The sequence below is a fragment of the Osmerus eperlanus genome, chromosome 7 (genome assembly GCF_963692335.1).
Source record: "Osmerus eperlanus chromosome 7, fOsmEpe2.1, whole genome shotgun sequence".
Taxonomy (NCBI): domain Eukaryota; kingdom Metazoa; phylum Chordata; class Actinopteri; order Osmeriformes; family Osmeridae; genus Osmerus; species Osmerus eperlanus.
The window spans coordinates 8,008,540-8,034,668 of record NC_085024.1 but is presented as its reverse complement, the minus strand read 5'-3'; the positions used below and the strand labels follow the sequence as shown (position 1 = coordinate 8,034,668).

General features: G+C 46.2%; 1 protein-coding gene across 5 annotated transcripts in view; it reads left to right on the top strand.

Annotated features, from left to right (window-relative positions):
* LOC134022944 (CUB and sushi domain-containing protein 3-like) overlaps positions 1–26,129 on the top strand; it is a 403,505-nt gene that overhangs the window by 358,797 nt on the left and 18,579 nt on the right. For all 5 annotated transcript variants that reach the window (XR_009930720.1, XM_062464691.1, XM_062464690.1 and 2 more), the window contains 3 exons: positions 8,168–8,350; positions 10,953–11,129; positions 12,552–12,740. Coding sequence is in view for 4 of the 5 variants with exons in the window: in XM_062464691.1 (XP_062320675.1) it covers positions 8,168–8,350; positions 10,953–11,129; positions 12,552–12,740 (549 nt within the window). In the remaining variant the exon portion in view is untranslated. The remainder of the gene's footprint in view (positions 1–8,167; positions 8,351–10,952; positions 11,130–12,551; positions 12,741–26,129) is intronic.

The window sequence follows — 26,129 nt, the reverse complement described above, 5'->3', positions numbered from 1 at the left end:
CCTGTAATCTAACAAGCATGGGGCTCGACGTCATCACAACAGTAGAATATTTAAAGGGACCGTGATCCCGGAACATTCATTTTTACGTGTATAACACATTACTTAAATAACTGCATGAAACAACAGTGTGTAGAACCACACTATGAACAAGGGTGAATTATGAAGTCACATTCACTACACACGTCCCCCCAGAATTCACCATATAAGAATATAAATCATCGGCGAGGTGGTCGTATTAACCGGCCAGAACGGCTGTGTTGTACAGGGGGTCGAGGAGACACTACCATGGCAGATGTACCACCATGACACGGGCGTGGGGCATGGAGTGTGGGAGGTTTGGGGGGAAGGGGAGCAGGGGGTGGGTGCAGAGCTGGAGGACGCCCGCGTCGTGGGGGCTGGGCCAATTCAATGGGCCCAGCGACGTCCAAATGAGCTGGTTTGAGGCGGTCAATGGAGAGTCGCTCCGGTTTACCACCCATGTCCACCACAAAATGTTTGTCTCCCGTCTCCAAAACCCGGAATGGGCCCTCGTAGGGCGGGGGTAGCGGTCCCCTGTGAGCGTTGTGGCGAATAAAGACGTATTCAGCCGTCTGAAGCCCAGCAGGGATGTGCGACTGAGGGAGGCCGTGACGGGAAGTAGGGACAGGTGCGAACAGCCTCGCATTGTCCAGTAGTGAGGCCCGCTGGAGAGTCGCAGACCAGGGAACGGTGGAAGCAGGAACAAAATCCCCTGGAACCCGCAGTGGCTGCCCATAGACAAGCTCCGCGGATGAGGACTGTAAGTCTTCCTTCGCTGCAGTCCGGATGCCAAGCATCACCCACGGGAGCTTGTCGACCCAGTTGCTGTCTTTGAGGCCAGCACGAAGAGAAGCCTTCATCGACCTGTGAAATCATTCACAGAGTCCGTTAGCCTGCGGGTGGTATGCAGTCGTGCGGTGGAGTTTCGCTCCGAGGCTCTGGGCCACCGCATTCCATAGCTCAGACGTGAACTGCGCGCCCCGGTCGGAGGATATGTCCGAAGGGGTGCCGAAACGGGCAACCCAGGTGCCGATAAATGCTCGTGTCATCTCGACAGATGCCAACGATGTCAGTGGCACAGCCTCGGGCCAGCGGGTGGTCCTGTCAACCATGGTCAACAGGTAGGTGAAACCATGAGAGGAGGGCAGAGGGCCAACCAGATCCACGTTAACATGGTCAAACCGCCGCTCTGGCACCGGGAACAACTCCAACGGGGCTTTCGTGTGGCGGTGTACTTTGGCCCGTTGGCACTCAAGACAAGTGGTAGCCCAGTCTCGTACGTCCTTTTTGAGGCCGTGCCAAACAAACTTCGCCGCCACCAGCCTCTGTGACGCTTTCAAACCAGGGTGGGAGAGACCATGGATGGCATCAAAAACGCGTCGTCTCCACCCCGTGGGGACAATCGGCCGAGGACTGCCCGTGGAGACGTCACACATGAGCGTGGTGTCGGCTTCACCAAAAACCACATCCTCTATTTTCAAACCTGTAGTCGAGGTCCTCAGGGTGTGCACGTCTGGGTCTGTGGTCTGATCCACTGCCATGTGGCTGTAATCCAGACCAAGATAGACTGCCCCTGCCACAGCCCGTGACAGGCAGTCCGCCACCTGGTTGTCCTTTCCGGCCACGTGCTGTAAGTCCGTGGTGAACTCGGAAATGTAGGATAGATGACGTTGCTGGCGGGCGGACCACGGCTCGGCCACCTTGGCCATGGCGAAAACCAGCGGCTTGTGGTCGACAAAGGCGGTGAATTGTCGACCTTCCAGAAGGAAACGAAAGTGTCTGATGGCGAGGTAGAGACCCAGCAGCTCCCGGTCAAAAGTGCTGTACTTACGCTCAGCTCGCAGCTGGCGGCTGAAGAAAGCAAGCGGCTGCCAGGCCCCGCCTACCCACTGTTCGTAGACGGCACCGACAGCGTAGTCCGAGGCGTCCGAGGTGATGGCGATGGAGGCTGTGGCTGAAGGATGTGCCAGCATGGTGGCCTGCGCCAGGGCCGCCTTAGTGTCAGCAAAAGCCTTGTCCCTGCCCTCAGTCCAGTCCACAGCTTGCATGGCCTTACCTTTCAAGGCCTCGTGCAAGGGCTGCATGAGCTGAGCGGCTCGAGGGATGAAACGGTGGTAAAAGTTCACCATGCCGAGGAACTCCTGCAGGGCTTTCACGGTGAGCGGGCGTGGGAACTGTGTGACCGCCTCCACCTTTGATGGGAGAGGGACTGCACCGTCCTTGGTGACTCTGTGTCCCAGGAAGTCAATGGTGGAGAGACCAAACTGGCACTTGGCAGGGTTGACAATCAGGCCATGTTCGTTGAGCCGCTCGAAAAGTGTTCGGAGGTGCGACAGGTGCTGGGATTTGGACGTGCTCGCTACCAGAATGTCGTCCAAATACACAAAAAGAAAAGGCAGGTCACGTAAAACAGAGTCCATGAGGCGCTGAAAAGATTGGGCTGAGTTTTTAAGGCCGAACGGCATCCTTAAGAACTCAAAAAGACCAAACGGCGTAATCACTGCTGTTTTTGGAATGTCCAGAGAGTGCATGGGCACCTGATGATAGCCCCGGACGAGGTCCACCTTAGAAAAGATTACCATACCGGCCAGGTGTGCTGAAAAATCCTGTACGTTTGGGACAGGGTATCGGTCAGGTGTCGTCGCCTCATTAAGCCGCCGGTAGTCGCCACATGGGCGCCAGCCGCCACCAGGTTTGGGGACGATGTGCAGGGGTGACGCCCACGGGCTGTCGGATCGGCGGACTATGCCAAGGCGTTCCATGTTAGAAAACTCAGCCTTAGCAACAGCAAGCTTGGTCGGGTCGAGGCGCCGAGCACGGGCGTAGACGGGTGGACCAGAAGTGGCGATATGGTGCTCCACACCATGCTTCACGGCAGACGCGGAGAACGTGGGCTGAGTGAGTGCTGGGAAACCAGCCAGTAGACGGTGAAAGTCATCCAATGGGGAGAGCATGCTGGACAGTCGTATGGATTCAGCCCCGCCGAGCGTGCACGTATAAGAGCAGAACGTGACAGCGTCGATCAAACGGCGGTTCTTAAAATCCACCAACAGTCCATGCGCACACAAAAAATCAGCGCCAAGGAGGGGAACGGCGACTTTTGCCGTGACAAAATCCCAGCCAAACCGATGCCCTCAAACACAACTCAATGTACCTTATTCCATACGTGCGGATGGGGGTCCCATTAGCAGCCTCCATCGGGGGGCCGTGGCTGTCGGTTACTATGTCCAAACGGGATGCAGACAGGACGCTCGCACAGGAAACGTCGTCCGGAGATGCTGTCACGGATAAAAAGCAGCCTGCCTACGCGGCCGACACTCATGGCCACTAATGAGCGCCGGCCCTGGCGTTTCCCACCCCGCTGAAACTGCATGGCGAGCGGCATTTAAGAGCCTTCGGTCCAAACTTCTCGTGATAGAAGCACAAGCCTGAAGAAGACTGCTGGGGGCCTGAAGACTGCTGACGACCTGAAGACTGCTGCCGACGAGAAGAGGTTGCTGCAACCAGTGTGGAATCCTCCATTGTCGCAGGAGCGACGTGCGTGGGAAGAAATGCAGCCATGACACAGTGCCCTTGGCTGGCCAGGAAAAGTTTATCGGCCTCTTCAGCCAGTTTTCGACAGTCAGTGATCGTGGTGTTGGCCAACGCAGCTCTGACTTGGGAAGGCAGCTGACGCAGGAAAAGTTGAATGAACTGAAAATCGGGTCTGTGCTCACCCAGGAGGTCCAGCATACGGTCCATGAGCTCAGACGGTTTGCTATCACCCAGTCCTTGGAGGGAGAAAAGCCTGCTAGCTCTCTCAGCGTCGGACAGGTCAAAGGTCTTTAACAGGTGGGCTTTGAGCGCTGCATATTTCTCCTTAGCTGGAGGATGTTTAAGGAGACTCACCACTCTGGTTGCTGTTGAGTTACCGAGAGCTGATACAACGTAGTAGTACCGTGTTGAATCAGTGGTTATGTCCCGCAACGCGAACTGCGCTTCCGTCTGGGCAAACCATGCCGACACTGACGATTCCCAGAATTCGGGGAGTTTGAGGGTGACAGCGTTCGCGGTCATGGTCGAGTCGTGTTTGTGAATACGTCAAGAAAACGAACGTCGGGGTCACCAGTGTGGAAGTTGCATTTAAAAGCGAAAGGCAATTCCTCAAGTTGAGAACACAAGTTTGTGTCTCGTTTATTTTTACATGCAGAAACGAATGAATGACAAGATGGCGTTGCCCTGTAATCTAACAAGCATGGGGCTCGACGTCATCACAACAATAGAATATTTAAAGGGACCGTGATCCCGGAACATTCATTTTTACGTGTATAACACATTACTTAAATAACTGCATGAAACAACAGTGTGTAGAACCACACTATGAACAAGGGTGAATTATGAAATCACATTCACTACACCCTCTCTAGTTGGTGGCCAAGCCGCAAAGCGGCGAAGCCACCTTAAGGGTTTCTACCTTTTCTTATAATTATTATTATTATTGGTGGCCAAGCCGCGAAGCGGCGAAGCCACCTTAAGGGTTTCTACCTTTTCTTATAATTGGTGGCCAAGCCGCGATATATTATTATACATCTGCCATGGGAGTCTATGGCAGCCCCTAGAACCACATGCTCAGAAGTTGTGAAATTTGGCACACTCTTTGGGACCCTCATCACTTTCACCAAGTTTCATGTCTCCCATTTCAACCCTCTAGCGCCACCAATGGGTCAAAGTTGAAGGTGTGTTTACACACGTTACCTTTGAACCATATGCCGCATTTTCCAAAATGAGGTATCATTGGATTCCCTGGATCAAGACAAGTTCAACGCACTCTATGACGTCATACCCAGTCATATAGATTCTCCGCCATTTTGAATGTTAACGAAAAGCGTTTTTTCGCTTCTCCTCCTACAATTCTTGACGAATCTTCTTCAAAATTGCCACAGATGATCTTCAGACCAAGCCTCACAAAAGTTATCCCCTGGAGCTTTGATTTTCGCAACCGTTTGTTAGTTACAGCCAATCAAATTCAGCAACTGATCCGGAAAAAGGGAAGTGAGGTCATATCTTAGTGAATCTTTGATGCATTGACTCCAAACTTGGTGTATGGATTCATGACCCTGTTATTAAGAGGTCCGAAAAAGGTAGGGTCATTTGAGCTCTAGGGGGCGCTACAATAGGCAAAACTGTGTTTTGACCAATAACTGTTGATTTGTTTGTCGTATTTAAGTGATTCCTATGTCTCGTGATATCTTAGGAGATCCCGTGTCTGACGCATGTTAACGCATGATACCAGACCAATTGATGAGGCCGCCATTTTGAATGAATGAATGAAACTTTTTTCCCTACTCCTACACAATGTATCCAATATTCACCAGATTTGGCACAGACTATCTTCAGACCACAATCACCTTGACATGTCAAAATAGGACTGAATTACAGCTGTTGGTGCACCAATTTGGGCCAAATCTGACCACGCGTGCCACAGGAGAAACAGCTTACTTTTTGTATACAGTAACTGTACACAGCAATTCCCAGCGCTGAAAATGGCTCACTGGGATAAGACGGGCTCCTTTGAAGTGCAAGGTCGTAGGTTCGAATCCAGCCAAAGTCTCAAGCATGTCATGATACTGGTTTATCTGTTTAGTGATGCCAGGTATGCGACAGTAGCTGTCGAGTAGTATAATCATAATGGTCACGATAATGTTTCATTCTCAGGGGATTTATACTCAGAGTCAGATATATTGTGCTTTGTCGATATAGTGATGCTACATCTAGCCAGTGCATCGGATTTCTTGCATCATAACTTCTGAACAGATTTGTCATAAATCACAAGATTGGTCTCTTCTGATTCTAAGTGGCATACTAAGTCGAAATATATCACACTGTCCCGTGTCTGCCATTTTGGGCGTTGGCCATTTGGAATTTTCATAAAAACAAACTCCTCGTTCGCCGTTGCTCCTATTTTCATGGACATATAATCAAATCATTTTCAGACCACAATCACCTTGACATGTCAAAATAGGACTGAATTACAGCTTTTTATACTTGGGTCAAATCTGACAACGCTTCCCACAGGAGAAACTGCTTACTTTTTTTATACAGTAACTGAACACAGCATTTCCCTGCAGTGAGAATAGCTCACTGGGATAAGACGGGTTCCTCTGAAGTGCAAGGTCATAGGTTCGAACCCAGCCATAGTCATCAAGCATTTCATGATACTGGTTTATCTGTTTAGTGAAGCCAGGTATGCCACAGTAGCTGTCTAACAGTATAATGGTAATGATCATGTTTCATTCTCAGGGGATCTATACTCAAGAAGAGTCAGATTTATTGTGCTTTGTAGATATGTGTCCTCTAACCTCTAGGGGGGCGATCCCGTGTCTGACACATGTTAACTTGTGATACCAGCCGAATTGATGCCGCCATTTTGAATGAATTAATAAAACGTTTTTGTTCACTCCTCCTACAAAGTGTATCAAATATTCACCAAATTTGGGACAGATTATCTTCAGACCACAATCACCTTGACATGTCAAAATAGGACAGAATTACAGCTGTTTAAACTTGGGCCAAATCGGACAACCGCTTGCCACAGGAAAAACTGCTTATATTTTTACCCAGTAACTGAACTGTGATTTGCAGCACTGAGAATCGCTCACAAGGATAAGTTGGTGTCCTGGCAACGGCAACGTCGGAGGTTTGAATCCAGCCAAAGCCGACGAGCTTGTCATGTCTCTGATTCTCTGTTTAGCGAGACTGTAAGCCACTGCAAAGGAAGCCAGGTACACCGCAGTCGCTAGTTACCTGTAGTCAAGCTACAAGCTATAGTCAATGCAATCCTCACACAAACTATCAAAATTATTTTAGATTTTCGAAACCGTTTGTCCGGTACAGCCAATCGAAATCGGCAGCAGAGCCGCCAAACAGAAAGTTGTGTCGTATCTCAGCAAATCTTTGATGGATTCACGCCAAACTTGCTGCATGTACTCGGAACACTCTTCTGAGGATGTCGAAAGTTTCTTCTGGGTCATCTGACCTGCTTGGCCACCTCATTGCTGCTTGCAGCTATATTTGGAAAAATAACTTTCAAACGTTAACAATAAAATAACATTATATAACAGATAATCTTTCTAAATACTTAGCTCTCTTAGTACTCTCCGAGAAAGGGTATGGGAAAGGGGAAGTACAAAGGGTGTTTTCTCGTAGATCCGAAAAACCGCGGCTTACATGTAAAAACCGAGCCGTGGTTTATTTGTTGAACAATTTGTTTTTTTGCGGTTCGGTTTTGCACCCCTAGTATGTGTGTATATATATATATATATATATTTTTTTTTTTTTATAAGAGACCACTGCACCTTTGTTCTTTCTTTTCCCAAATGTTGAGAAGGATACTTTTGAGTGAGGAACAGAAGGGTTCAATTTAAGAGGCAACTCAAAACTTTCCTCATCTAATTATTTGGAAAGGAAAGAAAAAGGTGCAGTGGTCTACATTTTTTTCCAGAGCTGTATATTCTGTTCTTCTTCCATCCCGTTTCATGTTAAAGATTTTTTTGAAAGGTTCCATTTCATTTTCCAAGATAGCAGAGAGATGGTGGGTGTAGTGTTCTTTTCTGCATTCTGCAGATGTCCCCTGTGTATAGGGGCAGACTCCTGACTCCCTCACAGGGTTCTATGCTTGACTTGCTCTTCATCACAGTATGAAATGTTCAGAAGACGGGGAGCTAGCTAAACTCCTCGCCCTCTCATCTCTGCCGCCTCAGAAAAAGAACATATCCCAGATTTCCACAAGAGAGGCCCCTGATGGGGATGGGATGAGGGAAACGAAGACTTGAGACATTTCTCTGCTAATACTTATGCAAAGATGGTATGACACTTGTACAGTACATCCAAGGAAGTATCATTGTTAATTCATAATAATGTGAGGGAGCATACTGTTCATACGAATCCCGCCACACATGATTGGTTTAACTGGCTTCTTTATGGACCTGGATGTTCTGTGTCAGTTGTAATGGGAAGTTATCAGTTGAGGTTGCTGGCTTCACGACAATTGTTCTTTGTTGCGTTGTGTTTTACGATTGCTCTGTGCAGAGGGACTTGAAGGAGCAATGCCTGAGCAGCAGTCTTGTTTAATCTGTTCTCTCTCTCTCTCCCCCCCCCCCCCCCCCTTTAGGTGACACTGCAGGAACCTGTGGGGACCCAGGCACCCCAGTCCATGCCAGCAGAGAAGCAGGCAATTTCAAGCTGCGCAGTAAAGTGCGCTTCATCTGTGTGTCGGGCCACACGCTGTACGGCTCAGCTGAGAGGATCTGCTTTCCCAATGGGACCTGGTCAGGAAGACAGCCCTTCTGCAAACGTGAGGGCAATCCATAAGCGTGTGTCAGCTGGCATAATTTCAGTAGGGCTGAAAGGTTGCAGACAATTCAAGCATGACAATGAACCTCTAAGACCATCCTCTCACATTTGTTTATCTAAAGCCAAATTACATTTTCTTTGTGGATTTTTTTATATTGACTTGTAAGACTTCTCCCTTTAAGATGCATACAGCTCTGGAAAAAATTGAGATACCACTGCACCAGTGGCGGAATCAGACTTTTATATATATGGGGAGTCAGGTGGCTGAGCGGTGAGGCATTCGGGATAGTAATCCGAAGGTTGCCAGTTCGATTCCCGGTCATGCCAACTGACGTTGTGTCCTTGGGCAAGGCACTTCACCCTACTTGCCTCGGGGGAATGTCCCTGTACTTACTGTAAGTCGCTCTGGATAAGAGCGTCTGCTAAATGTAAATATATGGGGTGGTAAAGGGGTGGCCAAGGCTACTTTAGGGGGTCCAGAGACCATGACTGAAAATGTGTGTGTAACCTTAGCCTGGCATCTAAGGAGTGTAAATTCTTTATATGATTTCTGATTAGAAGTAGAAATTATAATTCACTTAAGCCTGAGTTCTTCAGTGTGGCCTAGTGTGGTCCACTAGGGTTACTTTATTCCAATTCGACATTTTCTATGAATAGACTGTGTCTCTACCCCTGAATTGAAAATAATTTCTTTCTTACACACACTGTACTGTACCCACAAACTGGAGAGACTTTGGATCACTTTTTTCTATCCAGAGGTCTCTGTGTCATCCTTTGATAAATGTATTACATTAAAATAACTATTGGTGTATAATCACACAAGAAAATGCCACAGCCGTCAAAACCAGAACACTCATGAACCAACATTTTAAAGGGAGGCTTAATCTGAAAAAACAAACACCTATTGTGACAAGTTGAAGCTAAACTTGGCATGTGACTGACTACCTAGTATGCTCTGACCTGGTGCTGGTAGACAGGGTCCTTGTGAAGTCGGACCACATTGACTCTGACTAGTCTCGGGTAGGGAGCTGCTCTGAGGTATTGGGGTGGTGCTAGGGCTGGGATCTATTTGCACAATATCCTGTTTGCTCAGCTTTTTAAAGTCTGTTATCTCACCCTTTCTTTTCATGTTTGAAGTGAACCCTATGCAAAAATAACATGTAGGCCTACACATCCAAAATGCCCACATTTGAGTCCAATCTCAATTTTACATATCCCCATTATTATAACTGTACAGTACCTTCAATCAATTACCAGCCTTTAAGTTATTAGATCATGGCTAGCCCTAATCTGAAATACGTATTTCAAACAGGCTTTACAATAGCAAACAGGGTATTTGCCAATGCCATCACTTTGAAAAGTGGACATTTGGGCGTGGCCTGTGGTGCCCCCTAAGGTCTGATGGAGGAATCCTAATAAACACTCATACACTACAGTACAACACTGCACTGTTATCTTCTCAGGTTGTGCTAAGCGCTAAACAACAACAGAAAAATGTCTCTTATCTGCTTCTGTTATGGAACCAAATTGCCAGAAGGCTATGCATCTACACATCAACTCAACGTTCATAAAATTTGTTCAGGAAGCCTTAACCCTTTAAAAATTACTTGAATATGATACTCTAGTCTTCTGGTGCTTTATCAGACACTGGCGTAGTGATTTATGACTGGTAAACTGTGGGAATATCCTCGATTTGAAAAATGCGCTGCAGGTGTCAAAAGCAACGCTTCTTTTAACAAGATGAATTAAATGTCAATCAGCATCCAATTGCTAGGGATAGCAAATTCAGTTTTGCACCTGGGGTGGCCAGTCCGATATTGCGGGGTCCAGTGCCACTCCGGCCACCACTCTGACTCCGCAACCGCACTGCACCTTTTTCTTTCATTTAAAAAAGGTTGAGAACCGTTCCTCACTTAAAATTGTACTTCTCAACAAACAAAAAATATTGAAAGAAAAAGGTGCAGTGGTCTCTAAATTTTTTCCAGAGCTGTATATTGCTTGAGTGTTTCAAACGGAAATGAAGTTAATCTCTGACATTCTTTTCTTTTTGGTTGGCTAACTCTCTCAGCCTAACAATGTCTACAGTGTCAGTTTTAATCTGACAGGCTGGTGCACTTTCAACCCGGGTCCTGCACTGGAGCTGATTTAAAGATTGTTAGCTCTCCAGTATCCCACCAGGGGGTGTTCACTCAAGCCAAGATGATTTTCTCTCTCAGCTTTTCCCCTTGCTTTGATGAAAGCTTGTCATCTGTTAAGCTGTAACTTGTCATCCAAGTGTTTCCCATCTTTAGAAACTATGGGAATTTTGGCCCAGGATTTATTAGTGACCCCTGGGATTCTGTGTGCGTCTCCACTGATGGATGCGTTCTGTGGCCAATGACTTCCTACCTCTAGAATCATTTTCTAATTTTCCTGACAATTAAGTGATTGAGGGGTCAAGTCAGTTATACAGTCAGTAATGAAACATAATAGGAAAGAGGAAACTGTTGACAATTTCTCTTTTACAGAGAAATCTGTGTGTGGGAGTGTGTGTGTGCACGTGTGTTTTTAGACTTCTTTAACAAATGTTTAATGATCTTCTATTCCTCCATTCTGTTCTGTAGCAATGCAGTGTGAGAATCCAGGAACCCCTGCCCACAGTAGGATATTCCGAGTTGATGGCACAACCTTCTCCCACTCAATAGTCTACTCCTGTATGGACGGTTACCTCCTTTCAGGCCTGCCCACACGTCAATGTCTGGCCAATGGCACATGGTCTGGCACTGCCCCAAACTGTACCCGTAAGTGTTTCCTTCCTGCCAATAAAAACAGGCTGATTGGTGTGTGTAAAATGCAGACCCAAATCTGAAATGGCAGTCATGAATCTTCCATTGCTACAAGATGCTGAAACTGACAGAATAGGCTTTTATTTACCGCATCCTTGCAAGTTGAGCCTGCTGTAATTAAGAAGCATGTCAATCCATATTCAATTTGAACTCAAATAACTGTTAAACTTTTTTTTTTGCACTTCTCCTTCTATATAGTAATTGAAGCAATGAAGAAATGTATGATCTGAACATTGCAATTTGGAAGTTAAATTAGTCTCCTCAGGAATTAAGAAACCCTCTAATAGAGAGGGTGGGCTACAGTAGCAGGAAGACAGAGGTGGAGAAGCAAAATGAGGAACAATAAAGATAGTTTGTGTTCAGATATGCAGAAGGCCTCTATGCAGCATGAATGGCTGTTTTTTTCAGGATGTTTCACCCCCTATTATCACCCAGATGCTCGCAACTGCTTCACTTTAGATCTAACCAACCAGTCCAGGGACACAAATACTGGGGAATGCTTGGCTCATTATGCTTCCATTTAGAGAGCCTGCCATTTCATGGTTCATGAGTTATTGAGTTATTAAGTTAAAAGATCAAAGCCACACAGTCAAAGAGACAAAATGTTTGACAGAGCACTGGGAGTTTTGTTCAAACAGTTCTGTGATAGGGTTTGCTGAACACACCTATTGGCTGTGTTGATTTCTCAGCTCGGCATATTCCCCTTACCAATCTGCTGTTTAGAGTTTTTCTATGTGGCTGTATGTGTGTGTGTAGGGGAGAGGGGGCATTTGTTCAAATATAGTTTGGAAAACTGACATCACACAGCTTAATGATACATTATGGTAACAATACACATAGCATTATCATAATCCATGTGAGCCACCCACCTAGGTGATACTCTGCTGCCAGTAGGCACTGAGTCCTTATCAGGCACCATGAGAAGAAGAGAGTGGTGGAGTGGGGGACCGGGAGCAGGGTTGTAGAACACCTCATCCATGATGAATGCGTAGCACCCAAGTGGGTGATGCCTGGCTGCCAAAATACACTAATGTAGTCACAAGGTAATGTAAGTGAAGAAATGAATGAGATGCAAGTATCCATTTGAGGTTGCTGATTAGACAGCCTCAAAAACTAAGAAGCTAGTTTGTAAATATCAGATGTAAGCTACTCTAGGACATGTCTGACTTGATACTGTTTCTCTACCTTAATATTATTTTAATAATCTTATGCTAGAAATAAGTATACTCTATTGTTTTCTTTTAATCTTGTCCATGTACCCATTTGTGTGTGTCACCTGAACAGAATTTGAACCCCCAACTTGAGCCTCAAAAGCAACACACTATTACTAACAGAACTCTCACTCTACACCCTTTTCCCACCCCCAACCCTTAACAGTAATCACCTGTGGCGATCCAGGTGTGCCTGGCAATGGAATCAGGTTTGGGGACGACTTTGATGTGGGGCATAACGTGACGTTCATGTGCCAGCCAGGGTTTGAGATGGAGGGATACTCTGGTTCCGGTTCTGTCACCCACACCTGTACCAACAACAGCACCTGGAGCTCCACCTTGCCTACCTGCAAAGGTAGAACAATGTTGATTGATGGAAAGAGAAACTCTTTTGAGCTTTTTGTCAGATTGACACGGTTACTCATCCAATTCTACCTTTGACATTTATGGACACAAATTTTTATCTTATAATTCAGCGAAGCAGATTGTCTCCCTGAGGGTTGTGACTTTTTCGAGTGGCACCCCCAGGCTGTTATCGACTCAGCTTCCTGGAAAAACCTGAGAACTTATGTTTACTGCTGTGTGCGTGTGTGTGTCTGTGCTGGTGGGGTTGAGGAGATGTGAGGCTTCAGGGTACCATCTTTTCAGCCTGGAACATAAAGACACCCATTCAAACTCATACAAGTGTAGTCAAGCAAAAATAAACAAATCACCTACTCAAACAAAGACACACACACACACATGCACACACCCCCAGGGTCTGAGTGTTGTCAGTAATCACTGATCTGTATGCATTAGTCAGTGAGGTGCCCCCTTTTCCCACCAACACTTTTTATTTATCTCTCTCTGGGTTCAATTAATAAAAGAGAGACTTGGGATGAGAATGATTGGATTATTAATTTGGACCTCTATATTAATGCTACCACTTCTGCTGAACCAAAGAGGGGTGTCTGGAGGTAACTTGGCAGCCTCTATGCATATATGTTTGCCAGAGGCGATCAGAGTCTGAAAGTTTGTCGATTGAATATGGTCGTAATCACAACTTTTATTTTCCTCTGAAAGTGTTGCACGGAAGGTTGGAGCGAGAGAAAGATTTTTCCGCCAGAGAGTGAAAACAATCCCTTTTGCAGTACCAGTCGTTCTTTGGTTACCGCCTGATTGCATTTAACTTGATGGTTGCGGTTTGAGGCAGGTTGAGTGATTTGATATTGTCAAGCCAAATACACCGACCATCTCCCCGGTACCCTTCTCATCCAACATCGGGCAGATAGCTACCTCTAGAGAGATGCCCCTCTTTGCACCAGTCAGCAAACCCATCAGGATGTACACAAAGGCAGCACGTACGCTGGAACACAAAGATATGTTATCTAGTGAGAATGACTAGTGTCAGCAGAGCACCTGCGGTTCCCTGGCCGGTGTCCAGGGTGTCTCCGCAGATATCTTGACCGAATCAGAGCATGTCTGCGGATCACCAGTGCGGAACCAAGATCTACGGAGACATTCTACCATGATTGTGATCCGGTATCCTCTCATCCATACAGGGCAGAGTTACAGCTGTCTCTAGAGACCCATTCCTCTAGCGCCCGTCGGCAACCCCAAAGATTACATTACATTTACATTTATTCATTTAGCAGACGCTTTTATCCAAAGCGACTTCCAAGAGAGAGCTTTACAAAGTGCATAGGTCACTGATCATAACAACAAGATAGCCACAAAAACATTGCGAGTAGCCAAAACATGAAGCACACATTGTGAACAACCAAAGTAAGTGCCAAAGGGAAGAACCATAAGAGCATGTAGTTAAACATGAACCGCTATAAGTGCAAGTGTACCTGTGGAAAAAACAAGCAACAATAATAAAAACAATATATCACAGCGAGTACAAACATTTTAAATCAGTTACCACTAACCACAAGAGCAGCAAGTCTCTAAGCAAGAGTCATTGTGATCCTTGAGGAAACTAACATCGGGTCAAGCGAACCATTCCTAAGTACCGTTGTACTCCCGGAACAAGTGCGTCTTGAGCCTTTTCTTGAAGGTGGAGAGACAGTCAGTGTCTCTGATGGAGGTGGGGAGTTGATTCCACCACTGGGGGGCCAGACAGGAGAAGAGCTTGTGTTGGGACCGGGCGGTCTTGAGCGGTGGGACCACCAGGCGGTTGTCTGAAGAAGACCGTAGGTGACGGGTGGGGGTGTAAGGTAGTAATATCTTGACTCGGACGCTGGATTCTGATCGATTGCTACCGAATCAGAGCACGTCTGCGGATCACCAGTGCTGAACCAAGATCTACGGAGACATTCTACCATGATTGTGATCTGGTAACCTCTCATCCATACAGGGCAGAGTTACAGCTGTCTCTAGAGACCCATTCCTCTAGCGCCCGTCGGCAACCCCAAAGATGTACGCGAGGCGCATGTGCATGTACCATCAATGTCACTATGTGAGAATGAGATAAACAAATGTGTCGGCAGAGCACCCGCCGTTCCCTGGAGTCCAGGGCATCTCTAGAGATATCTCGATTCAGACACTATGGATTCTGATTGATAGCTACCAGATCAGAGCACGTCTGCGGATCACCATGCCTAAACCGAGATCTAAAGAGTTATTCTACTGTTATGGGTTAACAAGCCGACCCAGCCACCATCTGTAATGCAGGCTCGTGTATTGACACACTGCAATTAGTCATTTGACCACGTGGCCGCAAGCTCGTTCACATCAAGCTCATAGATCTCTGGACTACTACAATGTCCAGGGCATTGGGGCGTACATAGCGCTCGTAAGCCGAGGACGACCAGTCCCCATTGTCTCAGTGTGGCTAGGCACTTGAAGATGCCCAGGTGGCAGCCCCAATCCGGAGCATTGCGATGTATACCAATCCGGGGACAGCCCACAGCGAATTGTTGTGCGAACCAGGATTTTGTCATGGCCTGCCGGCATCGGTGACAACAGGGACTCGGAAGGCGTCGCCCGGGGCGACATAGCAGGTACCGCGACATAGAGGAGAGTGGACAAAACGCAGTTAGTTCGATCAATCACAATAGAGGCACCTGGCATTGTATCAGATTGGAATGTTCAGGACACAGTAAACATTCACTGCACAATAGTGGTGAATTCCCCACACCGTGAAACATTAAAAGGTTGTGAAAACACTGACTCAAGAGTATTATCGCCGTATGGGTCCCGAAGTACCCTTGTTCAGTTGGACACCAGTAATTCGAAGGGCATAGCCCTATAACAAGCAATGTCACACAGGGCTCATATACGCCCACAGAACTGCCCTCAACCAACTTAACCCTCAGTGGCCTATGTGCAAGATGGGTAGAATGATAGAAGACGTCATCTTGATTCTGAATGCTGCTCTCTTGGCCCGTTCGTCAGCGGCTTGCTGAGGGCTCCGAACACCTTCATTGATTACCCAATACCAGTGTTTAACACGTCTGCGCAGTGCGCTCCCCGACCCTGCTTAGACCACGAAGTTGCATCCTTCATCCACCAGTGTGGATTAAAAACCTTCCTCATGTATTCGCCGGCAGACAACATAGGCCTACATGTGCACCGCGCACACACCCAGGTCTAAGGTCTAGCACCATCTGAGAAATGGCGGCATTCTTGCCTATCGGAACTCCTGAAATGAAACAAGACAGTGCGCCACACCGTCTCTATAGCCTGAATGAATGCAGTGCGCAATGATATTCCCACACTCTGGTCCAAGTGAGCAGTCTGACTAGATTGATATGCGCAGAACCTAATTATGATGATGTGGACCTTGCTCTGATATCACAACAGTAACCTTTCCCTACGCAATAACAAGCATCACGATGGAATACAATTAGTGTAAAGCCGTGGAATACGTCTCAAGTGCCAGGAGTTAACCCCGTGGCCACAGGGCCTTGTCCGGAGAGCGCGATAAACCCCCAACCCAAAGAGGGAGCTGCGTCGGTACGAAAATCGAGGCGGCGGACGACTCCGTGGAATCATGATAGAAGAACTGATGCCGCGCCAACGGCCGCGCAGCCTACTCAGAACGCATATCCGACCGCAACCGTCGTCCACACTATCACGAAAATTAGCCACGCGTCGAGAAGTCCAACAGACGGGACACAAACTCTGGGGCACGATGCATGCGGAAGTAGGCGCCCCCGGGCCCCGCAACGACACAGGTCGTGCACAGCCATAGAAGTGGCGCCCGAAGCGGCCATCACGACGCCAAGGACATGCACGCTCCAGGTATCCGAGGGTAACGACACCCGCATGAAACGCTATCCGGAAATGCCGAGAACTAAGGTGAACGGGCCTACGGTCTACTCAAGGACAGTGAAATGTCCACGCAATCGGACGCGTCCGAACACCGAGATGCAGCGCGGGTGGAGACGACAGAACATCCTGCCAAAACGTCCAGCAGGTGCACGATGCCGACTGGTGCTCATTACCAGGATCCAACATGGAGCCACCGACATTGTGTCAGTGTGTGCCGGCTGCTGCCGCGGCCGAATACCACTCCACCGAGAGTAGGCTACAGCTGCCGCCCACCGATGCCGATTAGGTGCCACTGAGAGGCATGCAGCAGAAAGCATGGACCAGGGGTCGTTGACCTGCAGGCAGGCTGAGAAATAGCTGTCTGCTTGAGATGTGAATGCTAGAGTTTAGTCCATTCCCTTAGAACAGACGACACAAAGAGGGACTGTTGCAATCGTTGGTTACTCGTAACTGATAACTTATGTACTCGCTGTGAATCTAAATATTGTTACTTCGAATAAAGCGTCTGCTAAATGACAATGGAAACGCAGTCACAATAACACTGATGGTATTGAATGTGTCGAATCATGTAATGCAGATAGATGTACCTTCAAGCGATGATGCAACAGTACCCATCGACCCACAGCATAGGGGCACTCTGACGGCCCATCACACGTCAATGACACCCGCAACGATATTGCATTGCCACACTTAGATGCGTGAGTCCAATTATCCCCACGCTCCCACAGCATGAGTGATTCCCAAACCGTAGCTAGCTAACTTGCTTAGTTCCTTCCGACAAGTACCTAGCATGGCACTCGTAGCTAGCAACGCTAGACCTACTAGACGCTGGTGTTAGCCGTTACGTTACCCTTTTGCCAGTACATTGTTTGCCACACCAGCATAGGCGCATAGAGCTAGATTAGTCTGTATGCCTATTGAGACATTCATTTGAAATGGCCGAATTCACACATCCGTGATGGTAGCCTATGCTGTGGGGCCCACACACGACGAACAGACAGATACTGTGACGCTTCTCAAACGGATTAACCGATAATATAGGGATACCATATTTTAACCTTAGCATGTATTCAACGTATGTAAAAAATTGGCTGCCTTAACATCTGGCCGGGGACAGCAGACGAAATTAGCGTCTCTGGCTAACTGCGCATTTACAGTTTCTGTTGATCAGTGCGCACCCCTGAAATAAAGAAAATTACAATGAACAATATAGACAAGCTGTTACGTAAGCACTGGCTCATACATTCCCGATATCGATTCCGTTTGCACAGCGTATACTACTGAATGCCATGGCAATCAAACGATACAATCGATTTAAAGAGCCGCAGATACAAAAACCCTCTCATCGGGTACACCATTCCTGATTACCAGCCGGTGGTGTCCTAAGACACGGGACCACGTAATTCCTCCCCTGACGTCAATGCGAAGTCGAAGGCCACGGGAGCGCCTCCGAAGCTGTACCGGGGATTGGCGGATCCACCGCCGTCGCCGACCCCTCCTCCAGCGCGACGACTCGAGCACTCATGTCCGCCAGAGACCTCGACGTCCAGAGGGGCCAACAGCACCGGGTCTTCCTCCCTTGACCAGAGCCCTCTTAGCGGGCACCGTTCGGGAAGAGAAGGAAGGAGAAAGGAGCGGCCTCGCTGCACTCCACGAACGTACAGTTCATCATGATTACACCCAAGGGAAGAGACACGACCATGACGTACATGGAGTCCAGGATGCGTTAATTGGACCGGCCAGACCTGATGGTAGGCGATCTTTGAGCAGACGCGAGTTACGCCGGGCCTGGCTACCCGCATCGGCGCAACCGCCATCGGGGTGGTTCTCAGAGGTTGCGAATCCGGGTGAATGCCCGAAACCTCCCGCAAACTCCCCTAACAACAAACAGTCCACCCCCGGATCGCAAGAGCCGGACATAGCAACACAGGCGAAAGCAACAACCAACAACGCAGGAATACGAACAACATTGGCAGCAGCACTGATCATACAACATGGGCTGAGTGTGTGCGCGTATCCGCGCGTCTTTTAAAGACGACTTATCGGACGTGGCCCAATGGATATGCGCTGCTAACATGGGTGTGGTAGTGGGCAGAGGAAAGGAAGGAGTGGAGTAAGACGCCTTACGTCCCTGATAAATGGGTGACGCGCGCTGCCCGATAGCTGCGCTTATGTGTGTGTGTGTGTGACATTCTGAGCTTGTAGCAGCATCACTCAGGTTGAGTTCCAGGTTTAGCATGTTCAGCTGAGATGCATTAATGCTACTTAGGATTTCAAAACAGGGACAGTTATCACATCTTAATCCGCAAGGCCAGCATTAATATGAAGGTAATAGTTTGGAGGTAGTGGCAACTTGATTACTTTTGTTTTCATCAGGGTGACTTACAGCCACTCTGTATCCAGCTGGAAGTTTACTTCGGGCAATTCACATGAACTGCCTTATTCAGAGGCTCAAGAGCTTTGGTACACTGTGCCCCACTTGGAGTGTATTTATTTATTTATTACTATCAAGGAGAAACAAAATGATACCAGCCCAAACAAAGCACACATGAGGAATGCAATTCCCCAAAAATCTGGTATAGATAGCATAGAGTCTAATTCATGATTTTAACCTCTAAACCTATCCCTCACATGTTACTTGTACAGTATGTGACATGGTCCAGTGAAAAGGAGCTCTTGCCGGCATTCCATATTGTCCGCTAGAAGCCGAAAACCTTTTTTTTTTTTTTTTTACAGTTCTTTTTTTGTTGCATATTGCAAAAGTTAAAGTGTTGAAGAAGCCACTCAATATAATAAACAACATGTTTAGGCTCACTAAATACTCATAATTTGTTCTTGTTTACCTAAGCTTCCAGTTGAGTTGTGGGCGCGTCATGCGTTATGTGATTTGATTTGCATTACGCCTGGGACACACTGGCTGCAAAGCGCCGCGATTATCTGCAAAGCACCTGGAAGGGCAGGCTTTTTCCTTTCGCCGTCAATGTTGTCAAATTGGACCGGCTACACAGGCTATCGTTTCGGCAGCTGGTCAAAATTTGAAAGACAATTGGACTGTCCTGAACCACCCCTCCCCACCCAAGCGGTATCCCCCCCCCATCCCCCCCCCCCCCCCCCCCTCTCACCACAGTGATGACTCTCTCCATTCAGGAGAGAGAAGTCAACAGACTGTTCAAGAGGCAGAACCCCCGCAAAGCAGCGGGGCCAGACTCTGTCTCTCCTGCCACCCTCAAGCAGTGCGCTGACCAGCTGTCTCCGGTGTTCACCAACATCTTCAACACCTCCCTGGGGACATGCCATGTGCCAGCCTGTCTCAAGTCCTCCACCATCATCCCTGTGCCCAAAAAGCCAAGGCCAACTGGACTTAATGACTACAGACCCGTCACCCTGACCTCTGTGGTAATGAAGCCTTTCAAGCGTCTGGTGCTGGCACACCTCAAAGCCATCACGGACCATCTCCTGGACCCCCTGCAGTTTGCCTTCAGAGCCAACAGGTCTGTAGACGACGCAGTCAACATGGCCCTCCACTTCACCCTCCAGCACCTGGACTCCCCAGCATCCTACGCCAGGATCCTGTTTGTAGACTTCAGCTCTCCCAGCTGAACGTGCCCAACTCCACCTGCAGGTGGATCACAGACTTCCTGTCTGACAGGAAGCAGTGCGTTAAGCTGGGAACTCAAGTCTCCCGGTCCATCAGCGCCGGATCCCCTCAGGGCTCCGTCCTTTCCCCTCTGCTCTTCTCCCTGTACACCAACAGCTGCACCTCCAGTCATCCGTCCGTCAAACACCTGAAGTTTGCGGACGACACCACCCTCATTGGGCTCATCTCTGGTGGAGATGAGTCGGACTACAGGTGGGAAGCTGACAACCTGGTGACCTGGTGTAGCCAGAACAACTTAGAGCTCAATGCTCTTAAGAGAGTGGAGATGGTCCTGGACTTTAGAAAGAATACAGCTCCACTCACCCCCATCACCCTGTGCAACTCCCCAGTCAACACTGTGGAGTCCTTCCGCTTCCTGCGTACTATCCTCTCCCAGGACCTCAAGTGGGAACTGAACATCAGCTCCCTCACCAAGAATGCACAACAGAGGATGTACTTCCTGCGGCAGCTGAAGAAATTCAACCTGCTAAGGACAATGATGGTGCACTTCTACACAGCCATCATTGAGTCCATCCTCACCTACTCTATCACCATCTGGTACGCTGCTGCCACTGTCAAGGACAAGAGCAGACTGCCGCGTATCATCCACACTACTGAGAAGGTATCTGCAATCTGCCTACCCTCGAGGACCTGCACACCCCGAGGACCATGAGGCGTGCGAGGAAGATTGTGGCTGATTCCTCCCACCCTGGACACACTCTGTTTCAACCACTCCCACACCAAAACCTCACGCCACAAGAACAGTTTCTTTCCTTCCGCTACTAGCCTTTTTAACAAGGCCCCAAACTGACACTGACACTCTGTCACTTACCTTATACACTCTGTCACTTTAACATATTCAGTATTATTTTTATGCTATATTATTTTATTTTTAATTTGATATATATTGTAACGTTATTTTATATTGTATTTTTATTTTATATTATATTGTGTAGCTCCGCCAGTAGTTTATTTTATTTTGTTGTACATTTTCTTCATTTTCTTTTGTTCATTATGTTTAAATGTTCACTGTTTGCACCTGCCCACCAAAGTAAATTCCTTGTTTGTGACCACTTACTTGGCGATTAAACTGAATTCTGATTCTGATCAATTCGCAAAATGTTAAAGGGGTCATTGATTGCAGAACCAAATTTACCTTGTCACAGTTGAATAACGACAGTTCAGTGGGTAAAATGGACATACAGTGAACCCCAAAGTCCATTTACACCTCTTTCCTATGCAAATCTCAGTTAAAAAATGTAGCTGTAAAACGGTAGGTTTTGAAAAAGGTTGCTCCACCTTTTTTGGTTCTGGTCTGTATCTTTGTCACGCCCCAAAATTTGCTGTGCGCTGTTCTGTGTACTTCCATATAATTACAAAGAAGAATGTTTTTCTAGCATATTGAAAATGGACTACGGTGGTAAATGCAGTGTTCCAGGCTGTACAGGGAATGCTGACACTTTTCAGAGTCTTCCTAAGGAACCAAACACTCGACGGGCTGTGATGTTTGTCTATGAGAAGATCCCTGTGCAGTTCGACCATCAATTACAATTACACAATTACACTATTTCACAGAGGACAGTTTTGAAAACCTGGGACAATGTAAAGCATGATGTGCTATGAAGCTGTTGCTGAAAAGAGGTGCTGTTCCGACCTTATGTTCATCACAACCGCAAGCTGTAGTATTATGTTGTCGCTAACAGTTATTAGCAATGCTAACGTATCCTGCCTGTATCTAGCATCGGTAGAATGTGTGATGATTTAGTTTATTGGCAATGGGGCTAACGTTATTTCATGTTCCTGACAATAAATCTTCAATATCCTTCAAATAAATAACCTGTGTTGTCATGTACATCTACAATTCAAGATGCATGTTTGTCCAGATCTATTTTTCAGCAAGATAGCTAGAGCTACCTGAAGCTGAGTTGACTCACGATAGTTTGTTTGCTAAGCTGTAGTGCTAACGTTACCCACCTAAGTCGATCCTGTTTGCTTCGACAACAGAAGTGGAAACAACTAACATTTCTATCATTTCTATTATTTCAAATGATATCTAGTCAATCTGTTGAAAACAGTGTTGTGTAGACACAATAGATTTATTTGTACGTCTTTATTTCAAGTCTCCACCTCCTTGTTTCAGTGAGTGCTGTTGGCGGGGTGGCGTCTTTGCTCCGCAGCTTCACTCGTTGTAAACCAACCAATCAGCGCGCAGGTCATCTATATATTTATGAGCATACCATAAAAGAAAAAAAACTAGCGTTTTTCCCTGGACAAATTCAATGGAAACATCAGGGGGCATAGAACAGCACCCGGGCCATTTTCAGCCCAACCAATGTAACATTAGCCTGGCTCTTTCCTCCTACGTACTTCCGCTCAATTTTGATTTTGCTTCTGTACTAGGTCTGGCCATTCGGTACGTAAGTCAGATTTTTCAGGTTGATTTTCAACCGGCCAATCAGCGAACAGAGGGAGTGGTTGAGAACGATGACGTTGATGTTGTGCGCTAGTTTGTGTTGTAGTTCCGTAATGGCGGCGGAGAAAGATGCAAGCAAAGCCATTCGGTCCGTTGTGGCAACACTGCCGAATATCTATAAACTGAAGCCGGAGCAAGAACAAGTTTTGCTGAGTTTGTTGGTGGCCATGATGTTGTGGCTCTCCTCCCCACAGGGTTCGGGAAAAGTTTGATTTTACAGCTACGGCAGCTAGCTCTGTTACAGTAGTGGTGAAGGAATTGGCTAAGGCGAACGCTAGCGATTGGTTATGGCAGATCAGAGTGGCTCTGGGCAGATCCAATAACTTCAACAGAGTACCCGCCTACAAGGAAGTCAACACTTGTCAATGGAGCGAGCCCAGACTCTCTGTACAAATGAAATGTACAATAGTCTGGTCAGGACCAGGCTAATGTTACATACCCTATTCGGAGACCTTAAGGAACAGTGTGAAATACCCCCCAAAAAACATTCAATCACCCCTTTAACATTTTTTAATAAAAACCCCTGATTGATGATTGCGTTGACTGTCAAGCCAACATATTAGTCAGTTTACTAAACAGTGTGTTTAAAGCAGAGGAGACACTGAAACCCAAAGGCTACATCACAAACCAACTGAGAAATTTGGGAAGATTGACGACACAAAGTTAATCATCGAAGTTGAGAAGTGGCAAGGGTTAGGGAAGGTGCAATTTCCCATCCCCCTTCTAATGATCGATCGAGTAGTGAATCAATGTATTTGGTCCCTCAAGTTCCCTTCAAATCACCGTCAACATTCCAAGCATTCCAATGCTTACCCAGCTCTTTCACCACATCAAGAATAGGCCTACATTGCCTTTAGCTTTCTGTGTTGTAGAATACTCATTTACTCATTTATGACTTTCACACATTTCAGAAATACATTTATTTGTTATGTGTATCCGCTTTACAAATTATAGGATAATTATTTTTACCATTACAATTATTTTTGCCGCTAATGTTATAACATTAGAATTGCGCTTACCTGTCAACACACAAACAGCTATGTAGTGAAGCAAATGCATTTCATATAATTCAATTAAATTGTTGTCATAATTTTGCATAGGCTATATGCAAAAGCGGAGATAACGTGGGTGCTTGGGTGCGGCCGCTCCAGGGCCCCGTGCCAATTAGGGGGCCCTCAAACGCCGCTGATCTTGCGTCACTTGACGAGAACGGGGGCCCTCGCCAAGTGACACATTGCAGATTATTAGCTGAAAGAAGCTAATTACTGCATATGATCTCACGTTGTTATAATACAGCTCTTCTTATCAAATGTAACAGTCACTTAACTCATGGTTACAATGGTAAACCAGCACAACAATGACAATTATCAGGCAACAAAACACTACATTCTAAGCAGACACACAAAAAAACGAAATTCATGAAGTTAGTATTTTGAACAAACAGCAAACTTATCAGCAAATTTTAACACAACTCTATTTACCGCCTTGCATCATGGGAATTGAGCAGCCAACAAGCCACGCTATCTTCATTTTTCTGCGTTGTTATTTCGTTCTTGAGTCAGTTTGACAGTGTAACCTTCAAATGCATAATGCAACCCCTTCTGTCTGCTTCTTTCTCAAATAGCTCTCAAAGTTTTCATCCCAGCACCTGTAGCCTACCTATGGAGTTGTAAACAAACTTTTTGTTCAATAAGTGCCATGTAAATGATATACAGCACCATCGCTGTCAATCAGCTGTCGCTGTCCATGGTGTTGAAATATTTTTACTTGACTCTCAAATTGCTGGCAAACTTGTAAAAAAAATTGGCTTTTCTTTGTGTTTTATTTGACATATAGGCTTACTTGGCTCAACAAGTGACACATTATAACATATGCATTCATCAGATATTTTACCGTTTTTTTTACCGTTTTAATTTTAAAATGACTTAGTAGCAGAGGGGCCCGTGATGAAGCTCCGCCCCCACTGTACTGGGAGTCTAGCTCCGCCCTTGGCTATATGCCTACATATTTTGCTATTCATATACCTCTTATTTAGGTTATAACAGTTTGAATTACACTACCATTCAAAAGTTTGGGGTCACTTAAAAATGTCCTTATTTTTCAAAGAAAAGCACTGTTTTTTTCAATGAAGATAACGTTAAATTAATCAGAAATACACTATACATGGTGGTAAATGACTATTCTAGGTGGAAACGTCTGGTTTTTAATGAAATATCTACATAGGTGTATAGAGGCCCATTTCCAGCAACTATTACTGTATGTGTTTCAATGGTACATTGTGTTTGATAATTGCCTTAGAAGACTAATGGATGATTAGAAGGATTAGAATTAGAATGCCAAAGGTCTGCAATGTTGTAATTGCTGCAAATGGAGCATTATTTGACGAAAGCAAAGTTTGAAGAACAAAATTTAAATTTCAAATAAAAATAATTATTTATAATAATAATAATTAACCTTGTAAATGTCTTGACTATATTTTCTATTCATTTTGAAAGTTATTTGATAAATAAAAGTGTGAGTTTTCATGGAAAACACGAAATTGTCTGGGTGACCCCAAACTTTTGAAGGGTAGTGTACATATTTGTGCACGGAAACCCTTGCGACATCTGCTGATAGAAAACTGAATCAGGGAAAAAATGGCTGAATGTGCAGCCAGCAGCAATTGAACAGAAACAGGAGGAAAAGAGCTTTAAACTAGCTTTTCCCTGTGTGATAAAACATTTATTAAAATACTGGCTGATAAAACACCCATATCTAAGATAAGTCAAGAAAGCAGGATCCTGGAATTTGATATATTTTTGTCTTCACTGTGGTGAAATTAACAGCGCTCCGCTCTTAATGATTAACACAAAAAAACAATCACACCCTGTCTGAAGGCGTGAAAAGGTCTAGAATCTTTCAAGGGGGATTTTTCTGCTAGAGCTTTCCCGATTCAGATACGTGTATCTTCTTTAACTGTTTTAGATTTCGATGTGTGACACATCATTTTAAATCTGCACTTTCACAATCTGTAAAAAACTGAAAAATGACCAATGCCGACAACCGCCCCATTTCACCAGTGTCTCACATATAATGCAAATGGATTCTTCCTTTTTTTCTGAATTCATGTGCCCAAAGTAACATATTAAACGATGTACTATCCATAGTGTGTGAAGCCCAGTCTACAGTATGGTATACTAAGTATGGTAAACTATTATTTTCACCTACATACTGCCCTCACATCCATGGGAATATCCCCTTCGAAATGCACTGACTTGTCTGAAGTGTCTGATTTGTGGGAGAACACTGGCCATAATTTATTCATACACTTAAAAATCTGTTCGCTATGGGTTAGTCAGTCTTCAAGGATATCAACAGTATCTTCCCACTTGATTATA